Genomic DNA, 14,535 nt, shown 5'->3' with positions numbered 1-14,535 from the left:
TCCTCTCTGCTGCCTTCCCATGGAACAACTATTGTTGTGCTGCATGTTTCCCTGCTCTGCGTGGCTCCTGGGAGATAGCAGGGCTAGGACCCAACTTCAGCATGTAACTTGGCTGTCTCTCCCTTACAGCCAGACGAGGACAACTCAGTGTCGTGTCCAGGTCAGGCCAGGTCCCATACTTCCCTCCCTCCCGAACCTCCTCGTTTCTTACCTCCACTCCCTGGACTTTGAGCTTCATGTGATCCTCCCGCGTGGTCTTCCCATCTTTCCTCTTCTTCCAACAGTAGCCGTCCTTTCTGTACTTCACCTTCTTCCTGTTGTACAAGATCATCGACCCATTCTGTGGCCTGGATCAGAGAGAGAGAGAGAGAGAGAGAGAGAGAGAGAGAGAGAGAGAGAGAGAGAGAGAGAGAGAGAGAGAGAGAGAGAGAGAGAGAGAGAGAGAGAGAGAGAGAGAGAGAGAGAGAGAGAGAGAGAGAGAGAGAGAATTTTAATTCAAAGCCACTGCTGTGGGACTCATTTTAGAGATGTACAAAGTCTCGACACAAGTCTACTGCCAGGCAGAAATGCACCAGTGACTTTAGATGACAAGACTTCTTTATGATGTTTTTCTGCATTCCTCTTCACAGTTTGACAATGAACAAAGCAAACCTTCAGCATACATTTCTCCATATGAAAGTGACACTTCTACCACCGAGTAAATTACATGTAGAACCGGTGTGTGCGAGTTTATGTGCGTGCCTGTGTGTGTATAAAGGCTGAGGCAGCTTTTTTTTTATCTCACATTCATCCAGTGAAATGAGTTGTGGTGGTGTGTGTAAAGTCCCTTGGGGGAAGAAGAGATCTTCCCTCACATTCCATTCATAATTCATCCTCCCTTCATCAGACCACAGCTTCTTGCTTCATAATGATACAATATAATGATATCATGTAACTATTTGATGATAATATGCCTTTACAGCTCCATTTGTCAGACGGGGCGTTTGGAGTACTGTGTTAAAACATGAACAGAAAGAAGGAGGCCGTATCATTCATGAAACATTATTGACTTGCTCAACAATTCGTGCGATGTTGAGCAAGGCTAGCATGTGCTTGGCTGACCAAACACGTGTCAGGGCTCTATATCTTAAATTCATAAACATTCTGTACACACACACACACACACACACACACACACACACACACACACACACACACACACACACACACACACACACACACACACACACACACACACACACACACACACACACACACACACACACACACACACACACACACACACACACACACACACACACACATTGAGGTTGCTGCCTCAGTGCTGGGTGTTGGGGTCTGCCTCTGTTGGGTGCTCATCGTAGCAGCTGTTCAGGCTTGTTAGCCCCATACTCACTGCACACAAGCTACAGTTAAGAGTGCAATCGCTTCTCTCGCCTCTTTTTAAATAAACAAAAGCAAACAAACGCTCAAAACTCTCTACAAAGAAAAAAAAAGACCTTGCTATTTTCAAATGCTACTTTGCGAATAAAAACAAACTGTTTTGCATTTGGTTTGGTGTTGTTGTTTTGTAGTTACACTTTTGTCATGTTTTTATTTATAACGGTGCATCATTTTCCAGGGTTGCTCACGGGACCTGCTTCCTGTTTATCTTGCTATTGCTCATCAATCATCTCCCTTCCCAGGACGTATCTCAGGGGCCAATGGAGAGGGAGAGAGGGGAGGGAGGGAGAGAGGGGGAAATGAAGGAGGGGTCCCACCAGTCCCACTCTGTGGCCCCTGACAGCACCTTCTAATGAGAGACGTCACTCAAACCCTGCCATCCTCAATCCCTCGCTCTTTCTATTCCCCCCCTTCTCCTCTCACCACCAGTCGGTTGGAGCTAGAGATGGGCACCGGGGAATTACCTTCCTCTCCTCCCTCTCTCTCTCTCTCGCTTCATCGGTCTCCAGAGCCCTCACTTTCGCTCTTACTAACTCTCCTCTCTCATTCTGTCATTCCATCGTTCATCCCCCTTTCACTACCTACAAGCTAACATAGGAATCCTTCATGTCTTCTACCGTACATTTACAAATGTGGGATTTTGACGGGGTTTAGTCCTCTGATAAAAGTACTCTCTGGAGGAAACTAGTCTGGTTTATGGCACGTTGTATATCCCCCCGGGTCATCAGCATAGTTGATGGCTCTAATACAATTCTATGAGCAAAGAATCGCTAAGTATTGTGCAGCTATAGGATAATGTACAGTATATGATGATTCAAGCCCTTTGTGACGAATGTCATCCGAAGGTCACCTGGCTGTCTAGGAGACTATTGCAGACTTCAGCACTCTGTCGAGGCAATCATACAATACGATGTCTTCTTAATGAACGCTCGGACACACTGGTTAAATGGATTCTGTCGGGGCATGCTGCTTGTTTCCGTGGAGATGCGTTCTGTTTGCCTTTCAGAAAAACAGGAAGCGTGCGTCTTAGAATGTAGCCTCCAGATTAGACTAAAAGATGGGACGAGAAGAGATGAGGTCGACAATCAAATGTCTGATCTCCTCAAGAGCATTGGAAATTGGGGTGAGGCTTTCGTGTCAGAGGCCCCCGCACCTTATTTATTGGCTCTGTGAAAAGTTATCCACTCAGTTTTTATAGGGAGCCAGTGTTAGGAAGATGCTGTTTCCAATTCAAGACATGCTGGAAAGACATGCTGGACAGACATGCTGCACAGAGCCTTCGATTCCTCTGCTCTCTGAAGTAGCTACGTCTAAAGCACAGGCCTAAAAAGGCACACTTTGCAAAGAAATAGGTTCTCTATCCCTCGTCCTTCCTCCCTCTCTCTCTGTTCTTCACCTACAGTATATCTCTGTAAACTTAGGCGTTTCAATTAATCTTATCAGAATCACACATATTTATACATGGAGGGAAAATGCTAAGTGCTCTGTCATCAAAGCGGTGTGACAGCAGGCCCTCTGTTTCAGAAGCCTAAACGTGCCTGATTATTATGGAAACACAGCACAGTCCCTGACACATGTGCGCACAGACACACGCATGCACATACACACACACACGCATGAACATACACACACACACACATCTCGGTGGCGTGGCGTGTACCAACCGATAATACGCTTTACCCCGTGGATGGTGTACAGCCTGCCCAGTCCTTGAGGAATCATTCATTTACAGAGGTAATGGCATTCACTCAATCAGGTTTGTTCATTAAGAAAAAGTGGGCGAGGGAGAGAGAGAGATATGAGGGAGGTAGGGGGGGACTGTGTCTGCTGCTGAGAATTCACAATGAACCTGGAGGAGAGGAGCCTGGCCCTGAGTTAGTGACTGACAGTAGCTCAGAGAGAGGCTCAGGAGCTCAGTTCCACAGCCATAGATCCACAGGAACCAAGTCCCCTCAGCCAGAGACAGAGAAAGAGAGAGAGAGACTCAGACTTCTCCTATCTGGCCAGCAGAGGGAACTAGTTGCGGTTGGGGCTGATCCTACAGTTACAACTCCCCCACGCTCCATGCATTTGTGACAGTAGCATAGTAGAGCATGAAACATTTACCTTGGTGTTCTAGCTGTAATAGGAGAGCTGCTGCTTCCCCCCTAACACTGGCCCTATTCCCCAGGACACCCCCCGTAACTAAGGCCCTATTCCCCAGGACACCCCCAGTAACACTGGCACTATTCCCCAGGACACCCCCAGTAACACTGGCACTATTCCCCAGGACACCCCCTAACACTGGCCCTATTCCCCAGGACACCCACTAACACTGGCCCTATTCCCCAGGACACCCCCTAACACTGGCCTTATTCCCCAGGACACCCCTATAACACTGGCCCTATTCCCCAGGACACCCCCCTAACACTGGCCCTATTCTCCAGGACAACCTCCTAACACCCTATTCCCCAGGACACCCTCCTAACACCCTATTCCCCAGGACACCCTCCTAACACCCTATTCCCCAGGACACCCCCCTAACACTGGCCCTATTCTCCAGGACACCCTCCTAACACCCTATTTCCCAGGACACCCAGCCTTTGATTAATACCACACTCTGGGTTTTCTCTCTCTACAAACTCGAGAGGAGAGGTAGAGATGAGGCGTCTTTGAAGATCAGGGGGGTGAGCTGGTTGGGCCATGGAGGCACAGTGGAGGCACAGTGGAGGCACAGTGGAGGCACAGGAGGGAGGCACAGGAGGGAGGCAGGAGGGAGGCACAGGAGGGAGGCACAGGAGGGAGGCACAGTGGAGGCACGGAAGGAGGCACAGGAGGGAGGCACAGGAGGGAGGCACAGTAGAGACACAGGAGGGAGGCACAGTAAGGAGGCACAGTAGAGGCACAGTGGAGGCACAGTGGAGGCACAGTGGAGGCACAGGAGGGAGGCACAGTGGAGGCACAGTGGAGGCACAGGAGGGAGGCACAGTAGAGGCACAGGAGGGAGGCACAGTAAGGAGGCACAGTGGAGGCACAGGAGGGAAGCACAGTAAAGGCACAGGAGGGAGGCACAGTAAGGAGGCACAGTGGAGGCACAGGAGGGAGGCACAGTAGAGGCACAGGAGGGAGGCACTGTGGAGGCACAGTGGAGGCACAGGAAGGAGGGTGGAGGCACAGTGGAGGCACAGTGGAGGCACAGGAGAGAGGCACAGTGGAGGCACAGGAGAGAGGCACAGTGGAGGCACAGGAGAGAGGCACAGTGGAGGCACAGTGGAGGCACAGTGGAGGCACAGGAGAGAGGCACAGTGGAGGCACATGAGAGAGGCACAGTGGAGGCACAGGAGAGAGGCACAGTGGAGGCACAGGAGAGGCACAGTGGAGGCACAGGAGAGAGGCACAGTGGAGGCACAGGAGAGAGGCACAGTGGAGGCACAGGAGGGAGGCACAGGAGGGAGGCACAGTGGAGGCACAGGAGAGAGGCACAGTGGAGGCACAGTGGAGGCACAGTGGAGGCACAGGAGGGAGGCACAGGAGAGAGGCACAGTGGAGGCACAGGAGAGAGGCATAGGAGGGAGGCACAGGAGAGAGGCACAGTGGAGGCACAGGAGAGAGGCACAGTGGAGGCACAGGAGAGAGGCACAGTGGAGGCACAGCAGGGAGTCAACCCCTGGTGTTATTAATTACCCATCAGAGCCCTCAGCTGTCATAGTCCTACAACACCAACACCATGTCACCAAAAACACACACGTACAGTTTACTAATGTAGACACACAGGCCCACTACTGGATACATATATAGTACACACACACACACACACACACACACACACACACACACACACACACACACACACACACACACACACACACACACACACACACACACACACACACACACACACACACACACACACACACACACACACACACACACACACACACACATTATGATTTTTTATGATTTTCATACCGTTCCTGTACCATTCCTTATGGTATTATACGGTATTACCAGCAGTGCACACAAGGGGCGCTAATTCTTTCTTTGAAACACAAAACTAATTTAGGCAGCAGGGAAGTTGATCCACACACATCTCGCATCCCGTGGACCCACACGGAGCTGTCAAAACGGCAGGCTTCTACATGTAATATAATTACACTTCAAGAGGTATTCTCTATTAGACGCCACCTCATCTCTCCCCTGTCTGTCTGTCTGCATACAGAGGTGTTAGGCTGCCTGGTACAGTGGTAGCGTAGCGTAGCGTAGCCAGGGTCTATCAGGGTGCATCACGTGTGAATTGATGACTCTGTGATAAGTCTGCCCCTCCAGCGCCTGGCAGAGTGGAGCACACATCAGGAAGTGGGGCGTGCTCTAAAACTACTTTAAATGTAAATCTGCCACGCACAGCACTCGGATTGAGATTCATCGCACCCCAATCTCCCCCTCCGCCGCCAGTGCTCTCTCCCCCGCTCACGTTCTCACGCCGACGCAGAGCCGTGCCTCTCTGAATCCCGGTCGGGCCCGGGGTACGTACCCCTCAGACTGTCAATGAGGAACCAGGAAGAGGGAGTTGGGTCATCATCCCACTACACCGCTCGGCGCAGCGCTCGTAAGCAGCTCCCAGTCTATCTTTCATTACCATTCTGTTCTCTATCTATGCATTACGATGGTGTGAACGTGTAATTACATTCCCATGGTAATTAATCAGGTAGAAAGGTCATGGCAGTACAGGTCAAACTGGTAGAGAAGTTTTATGAGTGAACGTTTGTCAAACACTGTGTCATGTCCTGATTATGTTGGCATTTATAATAACACAATGTGTACCTAGTCTGGTCTACCAGCCTATCACAGAGGGTGATGGGTGGACCCGTGAGTACTGTTTGGGAGACAGGTAAAAAAAGAGTTTGTGACTCCCTTGCTCTCTCTCTCTCTCTTTTTCTCTCTTTTTCTCTCACCCCTTCTCTCTCTGTTTCTCACTCCTTCTCTCTCTCTCTCTCTCTCTACCCTCTCTCTCTCTCTCTCTCTCTCTCTCTCTCTCTCTCTCTCTCTCTCTCTCTCTCCTCTCTCTCTCTCCCTCCCCTCCCCCTCCCCCTCTCTCTCTCCCTCCCCCTCTCTCTCTCTCCCCACTCTGTCTTTCCCTCTCTCTCTCCCCCTCCTTCTATCTCTGCTGCCTGCCACACAACTCAGGCCTCTGCCTTCCAGCCACAAAACAGATGGTCCCAGAACACTTATCTCAATGGAAAAATCACAGCCAATTTAAAAATAATATAAATTACACTCTGTGTAGCTCCACGTCTGTGCCTCCTGTCCCTAAAAGACCTACAACAGTGGATAAGAAGCGAAGGGGGGGGGGGCAGGGTGTCAATTCCCTTATCTCACCCCCAGCAGCCCTGCAGAGTGAGAGAGAGGGCTGATGACTGGGGGTGATGCTAGGCTGATAGTGGCTAAGCTCGTTTCATGCACGTTTCAGCCTGTTCAGGAAGGCAGGCTGCTGGCGTACTGTACGTATGAATGGCACACTGGCCAGACTAAGCGCTCTCTCTGAGCCTCCAGTCCCTACACTGGAGGACAGGGTTACCACGTCATTTACAAACATCCATGGAGCACCATGAGCTGTGCATTGTGTACATACGGCATATAGGTTGCCCTGCACAATGTACTGAGGCTGATATGCAGTATGAATAGACAAATGGATGAGTTGTCATGGTTATGGCTTCACTGGCTCTGTTGTCATCATATGTCAGTTCATGTTTCTGGAAATGTGTGTGCAGCGTGTGTGTGTTGTGTCGCATGCATTAATTATAACTTCAACGTCAGGTCATGTGGTCTTCTCACGTTTCTTCTGTACATGTGTGCAGGAGAGGGCGGCAGGTAGCCTAGTGGTAGCCTAGTGGTTAGAGTGTAGAGGCTGCAGGTAGCCTAGTGGTAGCCTAGTGGTTAGAGTGTAGAGGCGGCAGGTAGCCTAGTGGTAGCCTAGTGGTTAGAGTGTAGAGGCGGCAGGTAGCCTAGTGGTAGCCTAGTGGTTAGAGTGTAGAGGCGGCAGGTAGCCTAGTGGTTAGAGTGTAGAGGCGTCAGGTAGCCTAGTGGTTAGAGTGTAGAGGCTGCAGGTAACCTAGTGGTTAGAGTGTAGAGGCTGCAGGTAGCCTAGTGGTTAGAGTGTAGAGGCTGCAGGTAGCCTAGTGGTTAGAGTGTAGAGGCTGCAGGTAGCCTAGTGGTTAGAGTGTAGAGGCTGCAGGTAGCCTAGTGGTTAGAGTGTAGAGGCTGCAGGTAGCCTAGTGGTTAGTTTGTAGTGGCTGCAGGTAGCCTAGTGGTTAGAGTGTAGAGGCTGGAGGTAGCCTAGTGGTTAGAGTGTAGAGGCTACAGGTAGCCTAGTGGTTAGAGTGTAGAGGCTGCAGGTAGCCTAGTGGTTAGTTTGTAGTGGCTGCAGGTAGCCTAGTGGTTAGAGTGTAGAGGCTGGAGGTAGCCTAGTGGTTAGAGCGTTGGACTAGTAACAGAAAGGTTGCAAGATCGAAATCCCGAGCTGACAAGGTAAAAATCTGTCGTCCTGCCCCTGAACAAGGCAGTTAACCCACTGTTCCTAGGCCGTCATTGAAAATAAGAATTTGTTCTTAACTGACTTGCCTAGTAAAATAAAGGTAAAATAAAAAATAAATATGCATAGCATTATGCTTCTGATTCATACTTTCCTTTATCCAGCTGCTACTCTTCTCTAACTGTGGTACATGGATCCAGTGTAAATGAGGAGACCGAGGTCAGTGTGACTCCCACTGAATGGCTCAACTCACGCTGTGTGAGGATTCTTCTGCAGCAACACAGCACAGCCTTATTATGGCATACTGTAGAGAGGATGCCTTTGTCTCCTACAATCAGGCTGCAGCGAATATCATAATGTCTCATTTTAGGGATCCCTGATGATCTTCTTGGTTTTCCTGCGAACCCTGGTGTTGTAGGTGTCCTGGAGGGCAGGCAGTGAGCCCCCAATGGTGCGTTCGGCTGAGCAAACCACCCTCTGTAGAGCATTGTGGTCAGCGGCGGTGGAGTTGCCGTACCAGGCTGTGATGCAGAACACTGTGAGGGCCTCTGGAACAGGCTGGATTTCTGAACCATTTCAGCTGCTAGTAGATGTGCACGCCAAGGAGCTTGACTTTTGTTTCCACGGCGGCCCCATTGATGAGAAAGTGAGTGTGCCCAATCTTGTTCCTCCCAAAGTTCACAATCAGCTCCATTGTTTTGTTGTCGTTGAGGGAGAGGTTGTTTACCTGGCACCATGCCGTCAGAGCACCTGCCTCCCTGTAGGCCGTCTAGTTGTTGTTGATATTCAGGCTTATTCCTGGAGTGTCATCAGCCAACTAGATGATAGAGTTAACAGTGTGAGGCCACGCAGTAACGCAGTAATGGGTATACAGAGAGTAGAGCAGGGAACTGAGGACACGTGCTTGTTATGGCCCCCGTGTTGAGAATGAGTGTCGAGTGAGGTAATGCTGCCTACCTTCAGCACCTGGGAGGCCCGTCTACAGTCCAGGACCCAGTCGTATGAGGAGTTCAGACCCAGGGCTGTGAGCTCTGTGGTGACCTTAGAGGGCACTATGGTGTTGAATGCCGAGCTGTAGTCGATGAACAGCATCCTCACATATGCATTCCTTTTTGTCCCGATGGGCGAGGGCAGTGTGCAGTGAAATGGCGACTGCGTCGTCAGTGGATCCGTCAGGCCAGGAGGCGAATTGGAGAGGGTTGAGTGTGTCGGGGTGGGAGGAGGTGATGCAGTCTTTGATTAGACTCTCGAAGCACTTCATGGTGACGCAAGTGAGTGCTACAGGTCAGGAGTCATTCAGTAACTTTCCTTTTCTTCGGAACGGGGATGATATTGGACATCTTGAACCAGGTGGGGATCAAAGTTGGCGCAGGAGGGTAGGGTTGCCGTCTTACTGGCTCTTAACCAAACCTGCTATTTTGTTTGTTTTTTGCGTTGTTCGTAAATTGTTTTGTACATAATGTAGCTGCTACTGTCTCTGACAGAAAAGAGCTTCTGGACATCAGAACTGGGATGTGTCTGACATGAGGGATATACTATGGACACCCAACCAGGACCAGATCCCTGTGATTCGCTGGAAAAGGAAACGCAGGTTTCGCGGAAAGAGATCAGGATGCCTTTGCCTTCCGTTCTGCTAGCTAACGTTCAATCGCTGGAAAATAAATGGGGACGAACTGAAAGCATGTGTATCCTACCAACATTACAAACTGTAATATCTTATGTTTCACCGACATTCAGAACATACAGCTGACGGGTTACACTCTATCGGCAGGACAGAACAGCAGCCTCTGGTAAGACACGGGGCGGGGGCCAATGCATATTTGTAAACAATAGCTGGTGCACGATATCTAAGGAAGTCTCAGGGTTTTGCTCGCCTGAGGTAGAGTATCTCATGATAAGCTGTAGACCACACTATCTACCTAGAGAGTTTTCGTCTGTGTTTTTTGTCTACATACCACCACAGACCGAGGCTGGCACTAAAACCGTACTCAATGAGCTGTATTCCGCCATCAGCAAACAGGAAAACAAACAGGAAAACGATCATCTAGAGAAGGCGCTTCTTGTGGCCGGGAACTTTAATGCAGGGAAACTTAAATCAGTTTTACCTCATTTCTATCAGCATGTGCAACCAGAGGGAAAGACATTCTAGACCACCTTTACTTAACACAGAGAGACACATACAGAGCTCTCCCTGAACTCCACCTTTACTTAACACACAGAGACACATACAGAGCTCTCCCTGAACTCCACCTTTACTTAACACACAGAGACACATACAGAGCTCTCTCCCTGGACTCCACCTTTACTTAACACACAGAGACACATACAGAGGTCTCCCTGAACTCCACCTTTACTTGACACACAGAGACACATACAGAGCTCTCTCCCTGGATTCCACACACAGAGACACATACAAAGCTCTCCCTCGCTCTCCATTTGGTAAATCCAACCACAACTCTATCCTCCTGATTCCTGCTTACAAGCTAAAATGAAAGCAGGAAGCACCAGTGACTCGGTCTATAAAAAAATGGTCAGATGAAGCAGATGCTAAACTACAGGACTGCTTTGCTATCACAGACTGGAACATGTTCCAGGATTCTTCCGATGACATTGAGGTGTACACCACATGGCTTTATCAATAAGTACATTGAGGACGTCGTCCCCACAGTGACTGTACGTACACCAACCAGAAGCCATGGATTACAGGCAACATTCACACTGAGCTAAAGGGTAGAGCTGCAGCTTTCAAGCTTTCAACCCGGAAGCTTACAATAAATCCTGCTATGCCCTGCGACGAACCATCAAACAGGCAAAGCGTCAATACAAGACTAAGATTGAATCATACTACACCGGGTCTGACGCTTGTCAGATGTTACAGGGCTTGCAAACTATTACAGACTACAAAGTGAAGCACAGCCGAGAGCTGCCCAGTGACACGAGCCAACCAGACGAGCTAAATAATGTTTCTATGCTCGCTTCGAGGCAAGCAACACTGAAACATGCATGAGAGCATCAACTCTCGGCTGTGTGATCACGCTCTCAGCAGCCGACGTGAGTAAGATCCCCCCCACGCTGCTGCTACTCTCTGTTATTATCTAAGCATAGCCACTTTAATAACTCTACCTATATTTACATAATTACCTCAATTACCTCAACACCGGTGCATCCCGCACATTGACACACTGACTCGGTACCAGTACCTCCTGTATAAAGCCCCGCTATTGTTATCTACTGATGTTCTTTAATTATATGGTATTCTTATATCTTACTTTTTGGGCGCTTTTCTTAAAACTGCATTGTTGGTTAAGGGCTTGTAAGTATGCACTTCACTGTACGGTCTACACCTGTTGAGTTCGGCGAATGTGACAAATAAAATTTGATTTGATAATGGCCTGCCCTAGAATGAGAGAAAACACAACAGCCAGCTGGTCTGCACATGTTCTCAGGGCGCGCCTAGGGACGCCGTCTGGGCCGCCTTGCGAGGCTTAACAGTGTTTGAATGACTTACATTAGTCCTCCGCGGAGAACGTAAGTACACAGACCTCGTTGTCTTCAGGGGGCTCTCCTCGACAGCTCCGAGTCGTCGTTGTGCTCGAAAGCGTGAGAAAAAGGTGTTTAGCTTGTCCAGTAGGGCAGCGTTGGTGTCCGCGACGTGGATGGCTTTCGTTTTGTAATCCGTGATCGTTAGGAGCCCCTGCCACATGCGCCTCGTGTGCGACTCGGCCCGAGGCGCCGCCATCCGTCGGAGCCATCGTCTGTCATCTTAACTTAGAAGTCACTTCTAAGTTACGGATACTCTCAGCTGAGTATCAGGGCCAAAACAGAGTCTTTTATCTGGCATGTTTAATCTTTCTTTCCATCTTTCCATAATCATGCTTAAAGAAAGATGAGAGATGGAGAGAGAGAACGAGAAACAAGGGAGAGGGGAAAGGCAAGCAGCCTATCAACCTGCGGATCAAACCACTCTCCTCTCACAGTTAAGGCAATAACTGTAGCAGGAAACATGGCAGATTGATGAAGGAGGCAATGTGAGGAAGCAGAGCAGTTAACTTCAGTTTCACTGACAATCATCATCCCAGCCCAGCTCAACAGATAGGATAGCTGCTCACTGCCTGGCTGACAAGATCACATTATTCCACTACATAATCCACTGGCTTAGACAGACTGCATCGGTCCCTGTTTTCTGATTCAACAGTTTCATACGGTCTTCAGTAAAACTAGAACTTTGCTCTGTAGGACTAGCTCCTTAAGCAACCAACAGTCATGCTAAAAGCTACTCGTTGTGAAATCCTCTCTCCCTGTATGAAGAATATAGGTGGAGATTAAATATAAAAGCAGAGCAGGAGAGGACCTCTGACTGGAGAGGAGCCGGTGTATGGGATGACTCTGACTGGAGAGGAGCCGGTGTATGGGATGACTCTGACTGGAGAGGAGCCGGTGTATGGGATGACTCTGACTGGAGAGGAGCCGGTGTATGGGATGACTCTGACTGGAGAGGAGCCGGTGTATGGGATGACTCTGACTGGAGAGGAGCCGGTGTATGGGATGACTCTGACTGGAGAGGAGCCGGTGTATGGGATGACTCTGAATGGTCTGGGACTCTGGAGTCTGGCACAGGTGACAGTGTTGATGAGGGGAGCGCTTGTCCATCCGTCCAGAGAACCAGAGAGGGTCCAAGGACAGGCTGCCCTGCCCGTCACGCCTCATGCCAGACTGACCTCATACTGCAGATCACCTGGGCATGCCTCTCATTCCCTCTTCCAGCCCTGTCACCTCAGTGCTATCACCGTCCTACAAAACAGACCGAACCCATCGATCCCCCTATGACTGAGCCAGCTATTGAGCCTCATGATTCATTTACACTGCCCTCCTGTCCGTCTTGTAAAAATAGCCAAAAAAGAAAGAAATAACGTGTAGACTATAAAGAAAGTGAGGAGGAGGAGTAGGTCATCAGAAAACTCTAGTTTAAAAGTGAAAGAGAACAACAGAATGAAGGCTGGGGCCTTACAAGCTTACTGGTCATAAAAACATCACAGAATCCTCTCTGTCACACAAACCTAGGGAAGAGAGAGAGAGAGGGAGAGGGGGGAGGATGGAGGGAGAGAGAGAGAGAGAGGGGAGGAGGATGGAGAGGGGGGAGGATGGAGAGAGAGAGAGAGAGAGAGAGAGAGAGAGAGAGAGAGAGAGAGAGAGAGAGAGAGAGAGAGAGAGAGAGAGAGAGTGGATGCCAGGCGGTGGTGGGGAGGGCTGTAATTCTGTGTGCTGGAGCGAATCAGAAAGTCTATCCCACCTTTCACCTGGGATTCACAGCTCTCTCTAGAGCTAGACCCTGTCTGTCTGCTGGTCATCATACCAACCCTGTCTGCTACACCCGGTCACCATACCAACCACCCTGAGGCACCACGGGATTAATTGGAGCCCAGGGCTCAGCGGAGGCTCAGGCAGAGATATAGCCCGCGTCCCCTATGGGCCCTGGTCAGAAGTAGTGCACTACATAGGGAACAGGGTGCCATTTGTGATGCAACATAGAGGCAGAGGTAGAGGCAGGGACAGAGGTAGAGGCAGGGACAGAGGTAGAGGCAGGGACAGAGGTAGAGGCAGGGACAGAGGTAGAGGCAGGGACAGAGGCAGGGACAGAGGCAGGGACAGGGAGGGACAGAGGCAGAGGGAGGGACAGAGGCAGAGGGAGGGAGACAGAGGCAGAGACAGAGGCAGAGACAGAGGCAGAGAGAGAGGCAGAGAGAGAGGGAGAGGCAGAGACAGAGGCAGATGGAAAGGGAGAGACAGAGGTAGAGGCAGAGGGAGAGACAGAGGGAGAGACAGAGGGAAAGGGAGAGGCAGGGACAGAGGCAGGGACAGAGGCAGGGACAGAGGCAGGGACAGAGGCAGAGGGAGACAGAGACAGAGGCAGAGGGAGAGAGAGACAGAGGGAGAGAGAGACAGAGGGAGAGGCAGAGACAGAGGGAGAGGCAGAGGGATAGAGAGAGAGAGAGAGCGAGAGAGAGAGAGAGAGGACATCACATTAGTCATGGTCAACTGTCAATTGCCATATAGCAATTTTGGATGGATCAAATCGAATTTCACAACATGCTTCCATTTCGGCGCCAATACATAATGCTCTATCTAGCATGTTGCAATACATAATGCTCTATCTAGCATGTTGCAATACATAATGCTCTATCTAGCATGTTGCAATACATAATGCTCTATCTAGCATGTTGCAATACATAATGCTCTATCTAGCATGTTGCAATACATAATGCTCTATCTAGCATGTTGCAATACATAATGCTCTATCTAGCATGTTGCAATACATAATGCTCTATCTAGCATGTTGCAATACATAATGCTCTATCTAGCATGTTGCAATACATAATGCATCTAGCATGTTGCAATACATAATGCTCTATCTAGCATGTTGCAATACATAATGCTCTATCTAGCATGTTGCAATACATAATGCTCTATCTAGCATGTTGCAATACATAATGATCTATCTAGCATGTTGCAATACATAATGCTCTATCTAGCATGTTGCAATACATAATGCTCTCTATCTAGCATGTTTGCAATACATAATGCTC

The 14,535-nt window shown here is 49.6% G+C and overlaps 1 protein-coding gene across 7 annotated transcripts in view; it reads right to left on the bottom strand.

Moving 5' to 3' along the window:
- The window catches only part of camta1a (calmodulin binding transcription activator 1a), a 522,529-nt gene that overhangs the window by 243,852 nt on the left and 264,142 nt on the right, over nucleotides 1-14,535 (bottom strand). For all 7 annotated transcript variants that reach the window (XM_046365688.1, XM_046365689.1, XM_046365690.1 and 4 more), the window contains one exon: nucleotides 212-347. In XM_046365688.1, coding sequence (XP_046221644.1) covers nucleotides 212-347 — 136 coding nt within the window. The remainder of the gene's footprint in view (nucleotides 1-211; nucleotides 348-14,535) is intronic.

The sequence above is a fragment of the Oncorhynchus gorbuscha genome, linkage group LG10 (genome assembly GCF_021184085.1).
Source record: "Oncorhynchus gorbuscha isolate QuinsamMale2020 ecotype Even-year linkage group LG10, OgorEven_v1.0, whole genome shotgun sequence".
NCBI classification, from domain to species: Eukaryota; Metazoa; Chordata; class Actinopteri; order Salmoniformes; family Salmonidae; genus Oncorhynchus; species Oncorhynchus gorbuscha.
The sequence above is the reverse complement of the archived record's forward strand: the minus strand, read 5'-3'. Positions and strand labels throughout refer to the sequence as shown.